At 48.5% G+C, this 12,108-nt stretch overlaps 1 protein-coding gene across 2 annotated transcripts in view; it reads right to left on the bottom strand.

Annotated features, from left to right (window-relative positions):
• Nucleotides 1-9,013: 9,013 nt before the first annotated feature.
• GRIN2B (glutamate ionotropic receptor NMDA type subunit 2B) overlaps nucleotides 9,014-12,108 on the bottom strand; it is a 403,956-nt gene continuing 400,861 nt past the window's right edge. For both annotated transcript variants that reach the window (XM_059186007.1, XM_059186008.1), the window contains one exon: nucleotides 9,014-10,880. In XM_059186007.1, coding sequence (XP_059041990.1) covers nucleotides 9,024-10,880 — 1,857 coding nt within the window. In that variant the 3' untranslated portion in view covers nucleotides 9,014-9,023. The remainder of the gene's footprint in view (nucleotides 10,881-12,108) is intronic.

Raw genomic sequence — 12,108 nt, 5'->3', positions numbered from 1 at the left:
ATAAAAAAGATGAATACATGTACGGCCCCTGACCACCACAGAGAGTTTATAATCTGGTAGGTGAGATGTGATATATAAATAATCATAAAATAAGAGGGGTCTGTGATAGCTATCACTAGAGAGATCTAATTAAAGTGCTATGGACACTCACAAAAGGCATATTTATAGTTTTTTTTTTTTTTTTCCTTAGGATGAAGGAAGGTGGATATGGTGGTCCATTTGTTCTGTTCTTGAAGACCTGTATAGAGGGAGATGGATATTATAGAAGAATGGAGACGGGAGAGATGGAGGAGAGAAATCTGGGCTAAGGAAGCAGTTGAAGGAAAGACACATGGGAAAACAAGTTGGTAAGGAAAGGTAAGACACAAATGTATGATTCAGCTTGTCCTGCTTCATGGGCTTCCACAGGCAAATAACAAGAAGGTATTCTTGTTGCTGAACTGTGGCAAGTATAGCCCACTGGATTTTTTTTTTTTTTAAGTTGGGGAATGACATTTAATTTATATTTAGGAAGTGAATACTGACAGGAGGAGAAAAATCTTGGAACCATGCTAAAAGATACTGAAATCACTCAGCCTAGAAGGAAGGGCTTGAATGAAATGGGGAGACTGGGAAATCTTACGGGTAAGAATTTACAGGCTTTCCAGAGGATTAGAGGCACAGGATGAGGGAGACAGAGGTGGCAAAGTCATTGCAAAGCTTTAGTTTGGTGAGAGAAGGAAGGGTGGTACCCTTAACCAGAAGGGGGAATTTGGTGATCATGGTTTGCAGGGATTGTCTCAGTATTTGACTCAAAATGAAATCGTCCAGGAGGTGATTGGTCCAGGAGGTGCATTAAGCTGAAGTGAAAAGGAGAGGCTAGGTGTAAAGATTTGAAATTTATCCCCAGAGAGTTGTCAAGTGGTGGAAGACAAAAATATTGCTACAGAAGCATGGAGATAAGGACAAGAGGGTCAAGCTCAGAACACTATGGTAAGTCAATGCTGAGGGGATAGGAGGAAGCACAGAACCAGCAAGAGAACACAGAGAGAGAACCAGAGGGCTAGGATGAGAACCAGAACGTGCTGCTTCCCAGTGGTAAATTTAGGTTCGCCTTCATGAAGCCAAAGAGGAGGGAGGAGAAAGGGCTATTGGATTTTGTAACAAGAAGCTCATTGGAAAGCTGCCACAGAGTGATTTCAGTAGAGTGACCAAGGCTCAGCCCACGTTTAAAAGTTAAGCCATGGGCATTAGGTGACAAAGTGAAGATAGGCTACCATTTGGGGAAATGTCGGAAGTGAAAAGATAAACAGAGGACAGGAATTTAACAGTCTAATTGGACTGAGAGATTTGTTTTTAGAGACTGTGTAGGATTTGTTCTTAGTGATGGGAGATGTGCTGTCAGAAGTGGCGGTAGGCAGATGTGTGAAAGAGAGGAAGGACGTACCAAGGAAGTACTGCTGGCTGGAGTGGACCTAGAACAGGTCAGAGAATAGGCAGCAGAGCACAGAGATGAGGGACACTGAGCTGGGAGAGAGGGCGGAAAAGATGAATGAAGGACAGCAGGGATTTAGAGGTAGAGAGGTTATAGGAGAACCCCAAAAACCTGCTCTTAGCAAGACAGTAGGAAAGACTGCCTATTGAAAGAGGCAGTGAAAGTGAAAGGAACATGGAAAGCAAGTTTAACAGCCACTCGAAAACATGAAGTGGATGTAACACTGGAGAAATAAAAAGATGTCTAAGCTGGATAGGGTTCAGGTAAGACTAAATGGATTGAATCTGTGCTCTTAGCATAGGTAGAAGACTCTCTGCTCTTGGAGGTGGAACAAATGATTGCAGGATGGGATGCAGAGTTAGAAAAGCAACTGGCAGGGGGCTGAGGGGGCTCAGTTGGTTAAGCATCTTACTTGGTTTTGGCTCAGGTCATGATCTCCAGATTGTGAGATCAAGCCCTATGTCAGGCTCCATGCTATACGTCGAGTCTGCTTGTCCCTCTCCTTCTGCTCCTACCCTAGCTCATGCATGTGCTCTGTCTCTCTCTCTCAAATAAATAAATATCTTAAAACAAAACAAAACAAAAAAGGCAATTAGTTGTGTTGAGAAGGCAAGAGGAAAAGTGAGTGCTGCTGAGCATATTGCTGATGCGGGTGAAGAGAGAACAGACCAAACAGATGGACCAGAACAGCAGATAGAGCATAGAGGAAGGGAGATAAGATCAGAAAGTGCAAGGTTGTGGCCAGAGAGGGAATTTCAGAGCTTCAGACCCAGGAGGTGGCATGATTCCCCACCCCCACCCCCCAAAAAGGAGAGAGGTCCAGGCCTGGCTGTGATGGGGAGAGCTGAATCTCTCCAGTGTTTTTTAAAACAAACAATAGGTAATACCTTTTATTCACACCCTGAAACCAGAAAAAATTAAAACTTGCATGTATAAATATATTAATTTGTGCATACCTATTACTACAAACATAATACATACATTTAAATATTTGAGCCTTTTGCACTCATATATTGCATGGGAGTATAATATACTCCATTTGAAAATCTTTTATATTCTTCACAGTACCAGTCCAGAGGCATAGTATGTGCTCAACAGACACTGGCTTAATTGAACCAACGTACTTAATTAGAGCTTTTATTTTTGACTCCTGCATAGTACTGGTATCCGCTTCACCCCCTAGATCATAATGCTATTAAAATAATTAAAAACAAAGAGAGTTCAGGTTTGAAGTGTGGAAACCAAATCTTGAAAAATAACATTTTTAAATTGGGCTTAGTGTTGTGCTTTTACCCTTAATCCTGGTGCTGAATTCTATTTGTTTCCTTTGCAAAGATACAGATTCTACACACCAGAGTCCCAAGGCTATGGGGAATTCTACTCATTCACTCCACTTGCCACCTTCAGTTCTCATCAGGAGTCCTCACCCTTGCAATCACACCAGCAATTATGTTTTAAAACACAAAATAGTGCCAGCAGCTCATTGTGATGAGCTCTGAAATGGATGCAAATGGACATTCTGGCAGAGAAATAGGGATGACTTCTAACTTTTCCCACTGAATCCCAGTACTGCTGTCCTAACCCATCACTCTTTGGATAAAATTATTTTTCCTTGCTTCATTATCATAAATTAGAGTCTCCAAACTTCACTAATGTCTCTGAGGCATGGAAATAGCATTGACTTCCCTTTAAGGTTTTTTTGTTTTGTTTTGTTTTGTTTTTTTAATGGGGTAAGAGTTCTTTGTATTGAGAATAGATAGCCCTAGATACTTAAAGTGATAGAATCCACAGGGCTCCCGCACAGCTGAGTAAATGTCTTTGGAATGGGATGGAGGTGGGATGTGTTCAGAGAGCCCATGATTTTATGTAATGTTGGAACCCTCAAACTAGACTGGAATCCTAGATCTAGGTCAGCATTAGAAGCTTTCAGACTGCTGAATCTACATCTTAGTCGTGTCCCAAATATCTGGTAGGTGTAAGAAAGAACTGCCCACTGGTTAAGTAGCACCTGCTAGTATGGGAGCTCCTTAACAGTTAGTGTATGTTGAGATCACTGGGCACCCCCTCCAGAGGTGGGAACACACAGAACATAGAGCAATGCCTAAATTGGAAGATTAAGTGAACTGGGATAGAGAACAGAGAAGTACAGTACCTTTTTATTATCATAACATTGATTCACTATGATCTTTCCAGCTGCCTACTCAGTTACCTATAAGGGAGAACAAGTTCCAGTCTTCTATTTCCTACAGAAAGAAAGAGTCCTAATTCTTTACCTGTCCTCTAAGGCATTGAATTTAGAAACTCACAAACTACACACTCATGTGACTGCTTGTTAAAAATAATCCCTACCTAGAAGCCCTATCCCTGCATCCCATGAGCCTTAAATAAAAGCACGTAGAGGGTGACATGGTCTAAATGTCTTTATACTCTGGGGCCTGCATTTTTCACTCCCTTCTCTGTTCCACTCTGTTCTTTGCTCTCTCCCTCTTCCGTATCATGACTATCTTCTCCTGTATTATTCTTCCCAGGAAAAGAAATAAGAATCTTAATGTAAACTAGGTGTTTAAATGTATAAATCCCTAATATGGCTTAATATGTCACCTTTCCTGGGATTATTTTCATCTAGATGACAGATGAGCAGCTCAGTGCTAGAGGAAAAAATGCATGTAGGAAGCCAGTAGTTGAAGTGAGGCAGGAAATGAAAAGGAAAAGGTCCTCTTAGGACCTCTGAAGTCACACCATGGATCGTACACTATTTGTAAGGCCAGACCCATTCCAGTGTAACTGTCCACCTTTAGCTGCTCATCATCCATGATCAGTTCCTTAGACAGAAAGAAGAGTCTATGACACTCAGGTGAAGAATGTAAATGCCCTACCAAAGTGTCTGGCAGTCTACTGAGCACACATTTCTTATATGGCTTTGGGCTCAGAAAGCATAGGAGTTATGGCCACAAGAGCTGGAAATGCCCAATGCATTCATCGATAGCACTGCAGCTGCATCACATACGCACACACGTGAACACTTCCTAACATACCAGACAGACACAAGCAACAACAGGGCTTTCGTACAAAGATGGGGATTAAAAGAATAAAGTGAGTTCTGGAATAGCATTTTTCCAAAGGCTATTGCCCAAACAATCTGGTTATTCTATCCCTAAATCTCCGAGTAACTAAAAGCCAAACAAAAAGCAAAAACAAAGAAATCCTAGTTCTTAAGTGAGATGTGCAGGTGACCAGCACGCTGCAGTTTTGGTAGTAGTTTTTCACCTCCCGTGTGGAGAATTTCACCTTGGGCAACTCCCCATGGCCACAGAAGACTGGGCAGATGACAGTCACTTAATTGTATAGAAGACTCCTATTTTATCACATTACACATGCGTTTGGGCACTACTGACACCACCAACACTTAATGAAATCATTTGGGATTTTTCACCCCCCAATCACAACATGGCTGTGGCCAGTACGGGGGAATTGACATCGAGAATGTTTCCCACGTTCTGGCTGAAGATACACAGCGACATACTTTGAAATCACAAGATCCACTGCACATGCATCACTCTGAAGGGTGTGCACATTCTTGACTCAGGCAAATTCAAGGGGAACATCATCTGAGGTTGGTGGAAATGCTGAGATTTAAGCATCGCCACTGTAGGGATACAGGATCACACCCACCAACCCACTTCCTGGTGGAAGGGAATGATAGGGGACACCAAAGATAGAAAGCATGGATTCTAAAGAAAATTGGAACTGGTGCTCTCAAGGGTGTCTGTGGAATCTCAGAGTTTTGGATTGATTGGGTCTTTGTGCAGACCAATCGGGAGTAGAAGAGGCTTACTGCTGAATTCATCCTCATGCATTTTACTGGCTTGTTATTTTGGAATGAAGTAACATCTACAACTTGACAAGACTTGGCCGTCCTTTCTGTAAGTTTTCTTGAGCAGGCCACAAGTACCTTATTTGGTCCCAATTCAAAAATCCAGCTGAAGAGAAATGACCAAGGGGGCCAAGGAAAAGGTTGAGAAAAATGAAATTATCCAGCTGACAGCTTTTGACGATGGGAGGAAAGGACAAAATAGGATGTAACATCTTGTGTCAATGGATTTGGGCATTTCACCCCATGGTTGATTGAGGGAGGCGGCCACCCTTCACAAAACAAATGATCCAGTGAAAGAAACTCTGCTCGTCTGGTCAATCCAAGATCAGGTATGGGTCCCTGGCTCGAGGCAAATAGCACCTTCCTGAGTGCAGAAATGAGGACAGGGCAAAATAAAGTCACTACTGGCACGGTCCCTCACATACCCACCCTTCTACCTCTAAAACCAACTTCTGCAACCTTCCCAAGAGAATCATCTGGCCACTGAGTTTTGAGCAGATCTGGTTATCTTTCTAGAAAGGCATGCACATGTGTAAGACATATATCCAGGGCGACCTCCCTGTAATCAGATATCACATGCTTCCAAGAGTAGACTTAGTGGGAATTTTCTGGGTGTGTTTGCAGTGCTGATCCCTAAGGAGTGAGGGAGGGAGTCGGGAGGGGGCCAGTACTCAGGGACTAGGAAGAAAGAGCGGGTTTGAGATGGTTGTTTGACATCACAAGGGGGTGTTTGGGAGATTTCTCAGGACTGAGCTTCCTGAAACCTCTCAGCCACATCAAGGCTGAGGGTTAATTTGACCTCAATTCTGATTTAAGCCCTTTTGGGAATCTTTCCTATCCATTTTCCCTGTGCTGACATGGAAAATATGGTGCCCCCAGCTTGGCTTTGCATGGAATGTGGTAAGCTGGGGTCTACCTAGAAGATAGGAGTGGGACCTGGGTTTCGCTTAGAGTCAAACCGGACGCAGTGCCAAGCCCAGGTGGACAGGCATGAACACTTCTCATGGACCAAGAAGATTGGTGAGGCAGGGAGGCATGGACAACAAATTATTTTTCCCTGGCTTTTTCACCACAGTGGCCTCCATTCACATACACTTGTCCTCAGACACCCTGAAGCAAAAGCCATACAAAACAATTCCCCCAATGGAAAATGAAAACCCTTAGCAAAACACGTTTCCCCTTCTTCGTTCCCATCCCACCCCACTCCCTCCAGCCCACCACCCTGAATACTCACAAGAGAACACTGTATCTATACAAAATTAATTAGAAAACAAAATATTTACATATGAAATAAACACCATCTTGATTTCTGTCACCAGTGGAGACCGACAGAGCCCCCTTTGTTCTAGATTGCTGTTCGCTAGGTTTAGTTGGTTTGGTTTTTTTTATTTGAAAGGGGTGAGGTAAGAGGAAGAGTGAGGGGAGGAGCCCCTGACCCGGACAGAGTCAGGGTGAAGCAATGTTTATATGGCCCTTCTCCTTCTTCCTCCTGGAGACGCCTCACACCCTCTGTCCTCTCTCTCAAAGTCTTTTCCTTGAATCTAAGGTAAAGCACTCCACGCTCCTCTCTCCAAATCTGTGAGAGGTTCAGCCCCTTGCCCCCAGGTTCGTTTTAGAAAGGAAACATAGCTTTACAAGGCCTTCAGTTGGCTTTAAAATGAAAGATACTGAGGTAAAAATCAAGGAGGAGGGCAGGGGACAGCAGTCAAGGGCGGGGAATGAGGAAGGGTAGTGAGTCAGGGCAAACAGGAAGGCAAAGAGCAGCCCTGGAGGGGGTGACTTGAAGAGACATGGCAGCTTCCTTCCAGAGGAGGTTGAGCACCTTTCTGGTTTATGTGTCCTGTGTGCAACATGGAGATCCTGCAGTCAAGCTTCCAAACAGACCCGGGGCTCTTGGGCTGCCACCCTGGGTAAGGGGAGGAAGGCAGGACAGTGGAGCTGACCCGCAGAACACCCCCTCCCCAAGTTTCAGGACCAGCAGTGACAGATATTCATTTCCCTTCGCAAGTGTCCGACTTAGTGAAGGGGGCATTGCATCCGCCAGTACCCTCATCCCTGGAGTTTTCTCTCTAGAGAGATATATATATATATAAATACACATATTTATATATATATTTTTATTCTCGAAATGGTACACCTGGGAGGGAAAGAAGGTGCAGCAGGAAGGTGGAAGGGCTTCTACTGAGAGTGTCCACATGGGGTTCAAGGTCACATTCTCAGGGAGCCAGACCCAGTGGGGGTAGTGAGGGAGTCCCTTCCCCCACACCCTCTCCACTTCCAAACCTCTCCCCTTCCCTCCGCGTCTCCTGAGCTGTACTCACGGAGCAAGCTCATTCCCCTTAGCCATCTGTCTGTTCCCTATCAGTTGTGACCAGTTCTGTGGCACAAGCTCTCCTCCCTCCAGGTTAAGTAAGAAGGGATCAAAGCATTGAAAACATCCCCCTCTCTCACTTACCCTACCACACATAGCTCCCCTATTCTTCCAGCCTGACCTAGCTCCTCCCCAAACCTGGGCCAGCTGAAGGTGTAAAAAGCTCAGGAAAGCTTTAGAGGATCTTTTGCTCTCGAGCGTGGGCCAAAGAATCAGGGCTGCTTCTATTTCCCGGTCGCCTTCCTGGAAGATTCTCGGTCAAAGCAGGTTGAACCACAGAGCAGTTACTCTTGCACCTTGCTCTTGTAGGATGGTTCATCCCCTTTTTGTCTGGACCGCATCATCTTCTCGGTCAAGAACTTCCATCCTCCTTGTTCAGGAAGGGTGAAGGGGAGAGACAGCCAACACTCGGGTAACACGCGACCATCTCTGTTTGTATATAAGCCAAACCGAGCAACTGTTTGGGGACGTTGGAAGAAACAGCGTCATGAGTCAAGGTCACCTTGTCTACAGGTACAGGCCCCTGACTGCGTGGCTGTGTAGACGACAGGCACATACAAGTGTACAGGGACACTCGTGCACATGCAGTCTGTCCTCTCTTGCCTCAAATGCACCACACAGCACGGCTCTGATGTTCTCTCCGTCATCCACCCGTGACCTTTCTGTCCCAGTTCACCACCAATGGGTCTCAAGGAATTGAAACAAACTTTTTTTTTTTTTTTTGGCTTATATATAAACACACATGGCCTCCTGCCCTCTGCATGGCACACGGGCCCCAAAGAGATGTCACCGAAGTGGCAAGAATTTAGCAAAAGCCTCTTTGCCTTCACAGGCAGTAGGCTAAATGGTCCCATTGGGACGCTTTTGCTTTCTCACCTACACCTAAAGATCCGTTTGGGAAGAGCTATCCTGTGCTCACGCGGCCTCCTTTTGTTTCTCCCGCTTTGCTCCGCGCGGGTGGCAAACAGTCCTTCCGTGCTGGGAGGAAGCCTGCGCGCAGCCCCTTCTTCTCTCCACTCTGCCTTCCCGGTGCTGTGCTGAGCGAGCCCACCGCACTCTTTCCCACGACCAGAAGCGACTGACAGGTGGGGAAGGAGGAGAGAGCCGGAAAGGGAGGAGAGACGGTGCTGGTCACCGGGGTTGCCCTCAGAAGGAATCAGAACTCCAGGATTCCGTAAATAAAGGAAAACAAGAAAGGAGCAAATGGGAACCAAGTTTACCCCCGTCACCCGCCGTGACATGCGCACCACACGCCCACAGCCCCACCCTCCCGTACCCACCTTCAACCCTCTCTCTTCCCTCACTCAGACATCAGACTCAATACTAGAAAGTTTCTCATAAACATGCCCATTGCTGGAGCCGTTGAAAGCCCTGGGGTTTTTGTTGTTAGGCACACAGGGGTTGGACTGGTTCCCTATACAGATGTCTTTCTGGAAACGGCCTGGCACAGCCCCGTGAAGGGCCGAGACCACCGGCTTGTTGGTGACAAGGGCGCGGAAGTCTGGCCTGGCTTTCGGCGCCCCCGCCCCCGTGGGCTGCCTGAAGAAGTAGGATTTGCTGCCGTGGAGCAAGCACTGGTCGTCCCCGAAAGTGGGGATGAAAGGGTTCTGCGTGACCCGGTCGGGGTAGAGCGACTTGCTGAGCATGTAGCCACCGCCGGGGTTGTTGTGGTGGTGGTGTCCGGCAGCGGGCACTGAGGACTTGTTGTTGGCAAAGGTGCTCTCGCCGGCTGGCATCTCAAACATGTGGGCGTAGGGACTGCCGTCCAGGAAGCGGCCCTTGTCTTTCAGGCTCACGCTGCGCGGGGCCAAGGCGGCTTCTTCCTTCTGCAGGTCTACGAACGTGTCGTACGAGTGCTGCCGGCGCAGCTTGTTCCGGGTCTTCTTCTGGGCCTTGGAGTTGGTCGGGCTCTGGGGGTACTTGGCGCTGGGGGCGTTGGACGGCACCGCCACGGGGGCGGCCGGCTGGTCCAGCTCCTGCAGGGAGTTGTCCTCGCTGATGTCGTACAGATTCCCTGCTTTCTTGCAAGCCTCGCACCGGATGCACGCCTGCCGGCCCGAGTTCTGCCCGCTCACGGTCGTGGGGTAGTTGTGCAGCTTGGAGGGGCAGCTGCGGCAGAAGTTGCCCCCGGAGCGGTCCTCCCAGTCCACGTTGGTCAGGTTCTTCTCCCAGGGAGCCGGGACCCCGCCGACCACGCCGTGTTTGTCGCCCGCCCCGTGCTTGAGGTGAGACCTGTTGGTGCAGGGCCCGCCTCCGCTGACCGAGTCACGCTTGAAGTCGTCGCTCTGCTCCTTGTAGATATCCGTCAGGTCCACGTGCTCCCAGTGCGGGGAGTTCTCCTTGGTGCGGAACTGGTCCAGGTAGAAGTCCCGGAGCCCTTCCTTGTCCCTGAAGTAGCGCTTGTGGTCAGGGGAGCGGGGGGGCCGGCGGCGGTAGGCCAGCTCGATCTCGTCAAACTCCCGGCGGGACTTGGCCGAGGCTGGCCGCTTCTTCAGGCTGTCCTTGTATTGCTGCTTACGCCTCTTGGCGGCGTTGCCCTCGATGTTTCCGTAGGTGACCGTGTGGGTGGAGATGTCGGACACGTCTGAGCGGATCAGGTCATCGTGGCCACTGTAGCGGTCGCTCTTGAACGAGAATTTGCCGTACAGGTCGCTCAGCTGGCTGTGTTTGGAGGAGGGGAGGCCAATGTCCAGGGGCTTCTTGCTGATGGACCGCGGCTGCGTGGTGAAGGGCGGGTTGTCACAGTCGTAGAGCCCGTCGATGGAGCTGGCGCTGCCGATGCTGTGGGGCCGGTGGTGGTGGTGATAGTGGTCTTGGTACACATTGCTGTCCTTCAGCTGCAGGTTACCGAAAGTTCTCTCCACCTCGCTGATGTAGTCGCTGAAGAGGTTCTCCTCGCACGGCGGGTTGTTGTAGGACTTGCAGTCGGAGTGCGTGAAGCTGCGGCGGTGCTCGGAGATGTCGTAGACGGATGACTCGCGTCGGATGAAGTCCAGGGCGCTCTGGGGGGAGCCGTTCACGCCGGACAGGTTGGCCATGTTCTTGGCTGTGCGGAGCAGGCGCAGGATGTTGGAATGTGTGTTGTTCATGGTCGCGGTGGGGGAGTTCATCACGGACTGGCGCTCCTCAATCGCCACTCCATGGATGCAGCTGTAGATACCCTGGAGCGGGAAGAGGAGGACATGGGTCAGGTCTCCACGGACAACGCTCGTCCCCCCACCCCACTACCATCTGTCTCGCTGGAGAAGAAAAGTCAGGGAGAGCATGAACCAGTCTTAGTATACTGATAGGCTGACAGGGCTAGAAGCTCGCCCGAGTTGTCATCTGAGTTGGGCGAGTTTCCTATCATGAGCTGAGCTTCATGGCCTGGCTCTCCAAGAGGGGACACGGCCACTCCAGGTGACTTGAGCAAATAGACTGGAATCAGAAGACATGACATTCTACACTGCCACTCCACCATTGACTTGCATTGATTTTCCTTCCTAAGCCTAAGTTTCCGCACCTTAAAAATGAGGTCGTGATAGCAACAGACGGCAAAAATTACCATCGGCTGCCTGGAAATCGACAGCCATGTGCCATGGGCATCAGGGCTGTTCTGTCCTGGCCAGCCACCCCGGCTGCCTGTACAGCACAGGGGAGCTCAGCGCTCACAAGAGCCACTCTTTTCTAGCGCTGACACATTTTGAGTGCCTCTTAGGGTTTTGGTCACCAAAGAATGGCTGAGGGGTTCTCTTCTTGAGCCAAGCATGCACCAAATTCACAGAGAGTCAGAGAGCCCTGGGGTCAAAGAAGGATTTTTCTCCCGCTGTGCCCTACACCGTGGGAGGGCAGACCTGGGACAGATAGCAAGTACTGAATAGGAATAAATAATTCCCTTGTTCTCCTTAGCTCCTGGTTTCCTTCTAATACTTTCTCACTCCCTTAATCTTATCATACATAATTAATATTGTGACAAATTAGTATTGATTGAGAACTCCCTGGTGCAGCTCTGTGTACCAGGCCTTGAGGAACACCGTCCAGGAGAGGTAATGGGTTGGGGTCAAGTCCCAAGTCAAGCTAGGCTGCTAATGTCTTGCTCTCTGCCCTGATAAGCGGACACCCTTGGAACTTTTCTCCCTGGCAAGGAAATATGTGACGGGGAGGTCATTTGAATTGGGTCTTTGAAACAAAGGGGAGTGATCTGGAAGGGAAGTTGCCCTGGTAGATGGGGAGGAGAGCAGAGAAGATCAGAATGGAGAACTGCAGCTAAGTGGGAAAGAAGAGAGGGTTAGGTGAGGTGAGCCTCGCCGTCCCAGAGGGCAGTAGTGAGACTCGAGACCTTCAAGGTACAGTTACTCTCCTTGCTTTCTAACCCTTTTTGATTACAGCTAAGGGAAAGTGCTGAGAGTT

The sequence above is a fragment of the Mustela lutreola genome, chromosome 8, assembly GCF_030435805.1.
Source record: "Mustela lutreola isolate mMusLut2 chromosome 8, mMusLut2.pri, whole genome shotgun sequence".
Classification (NCBI taxonomy): Eukaryota; Metazoa; Chordata; class Mammalia; order Carnivora; family Mustelidae; genus Mustela; species Mustela lutreola.
Note: the sequence above shows the minus strand (reverse complement) of the source record. Positions and strands in the feature narration are given on the sequence as shown.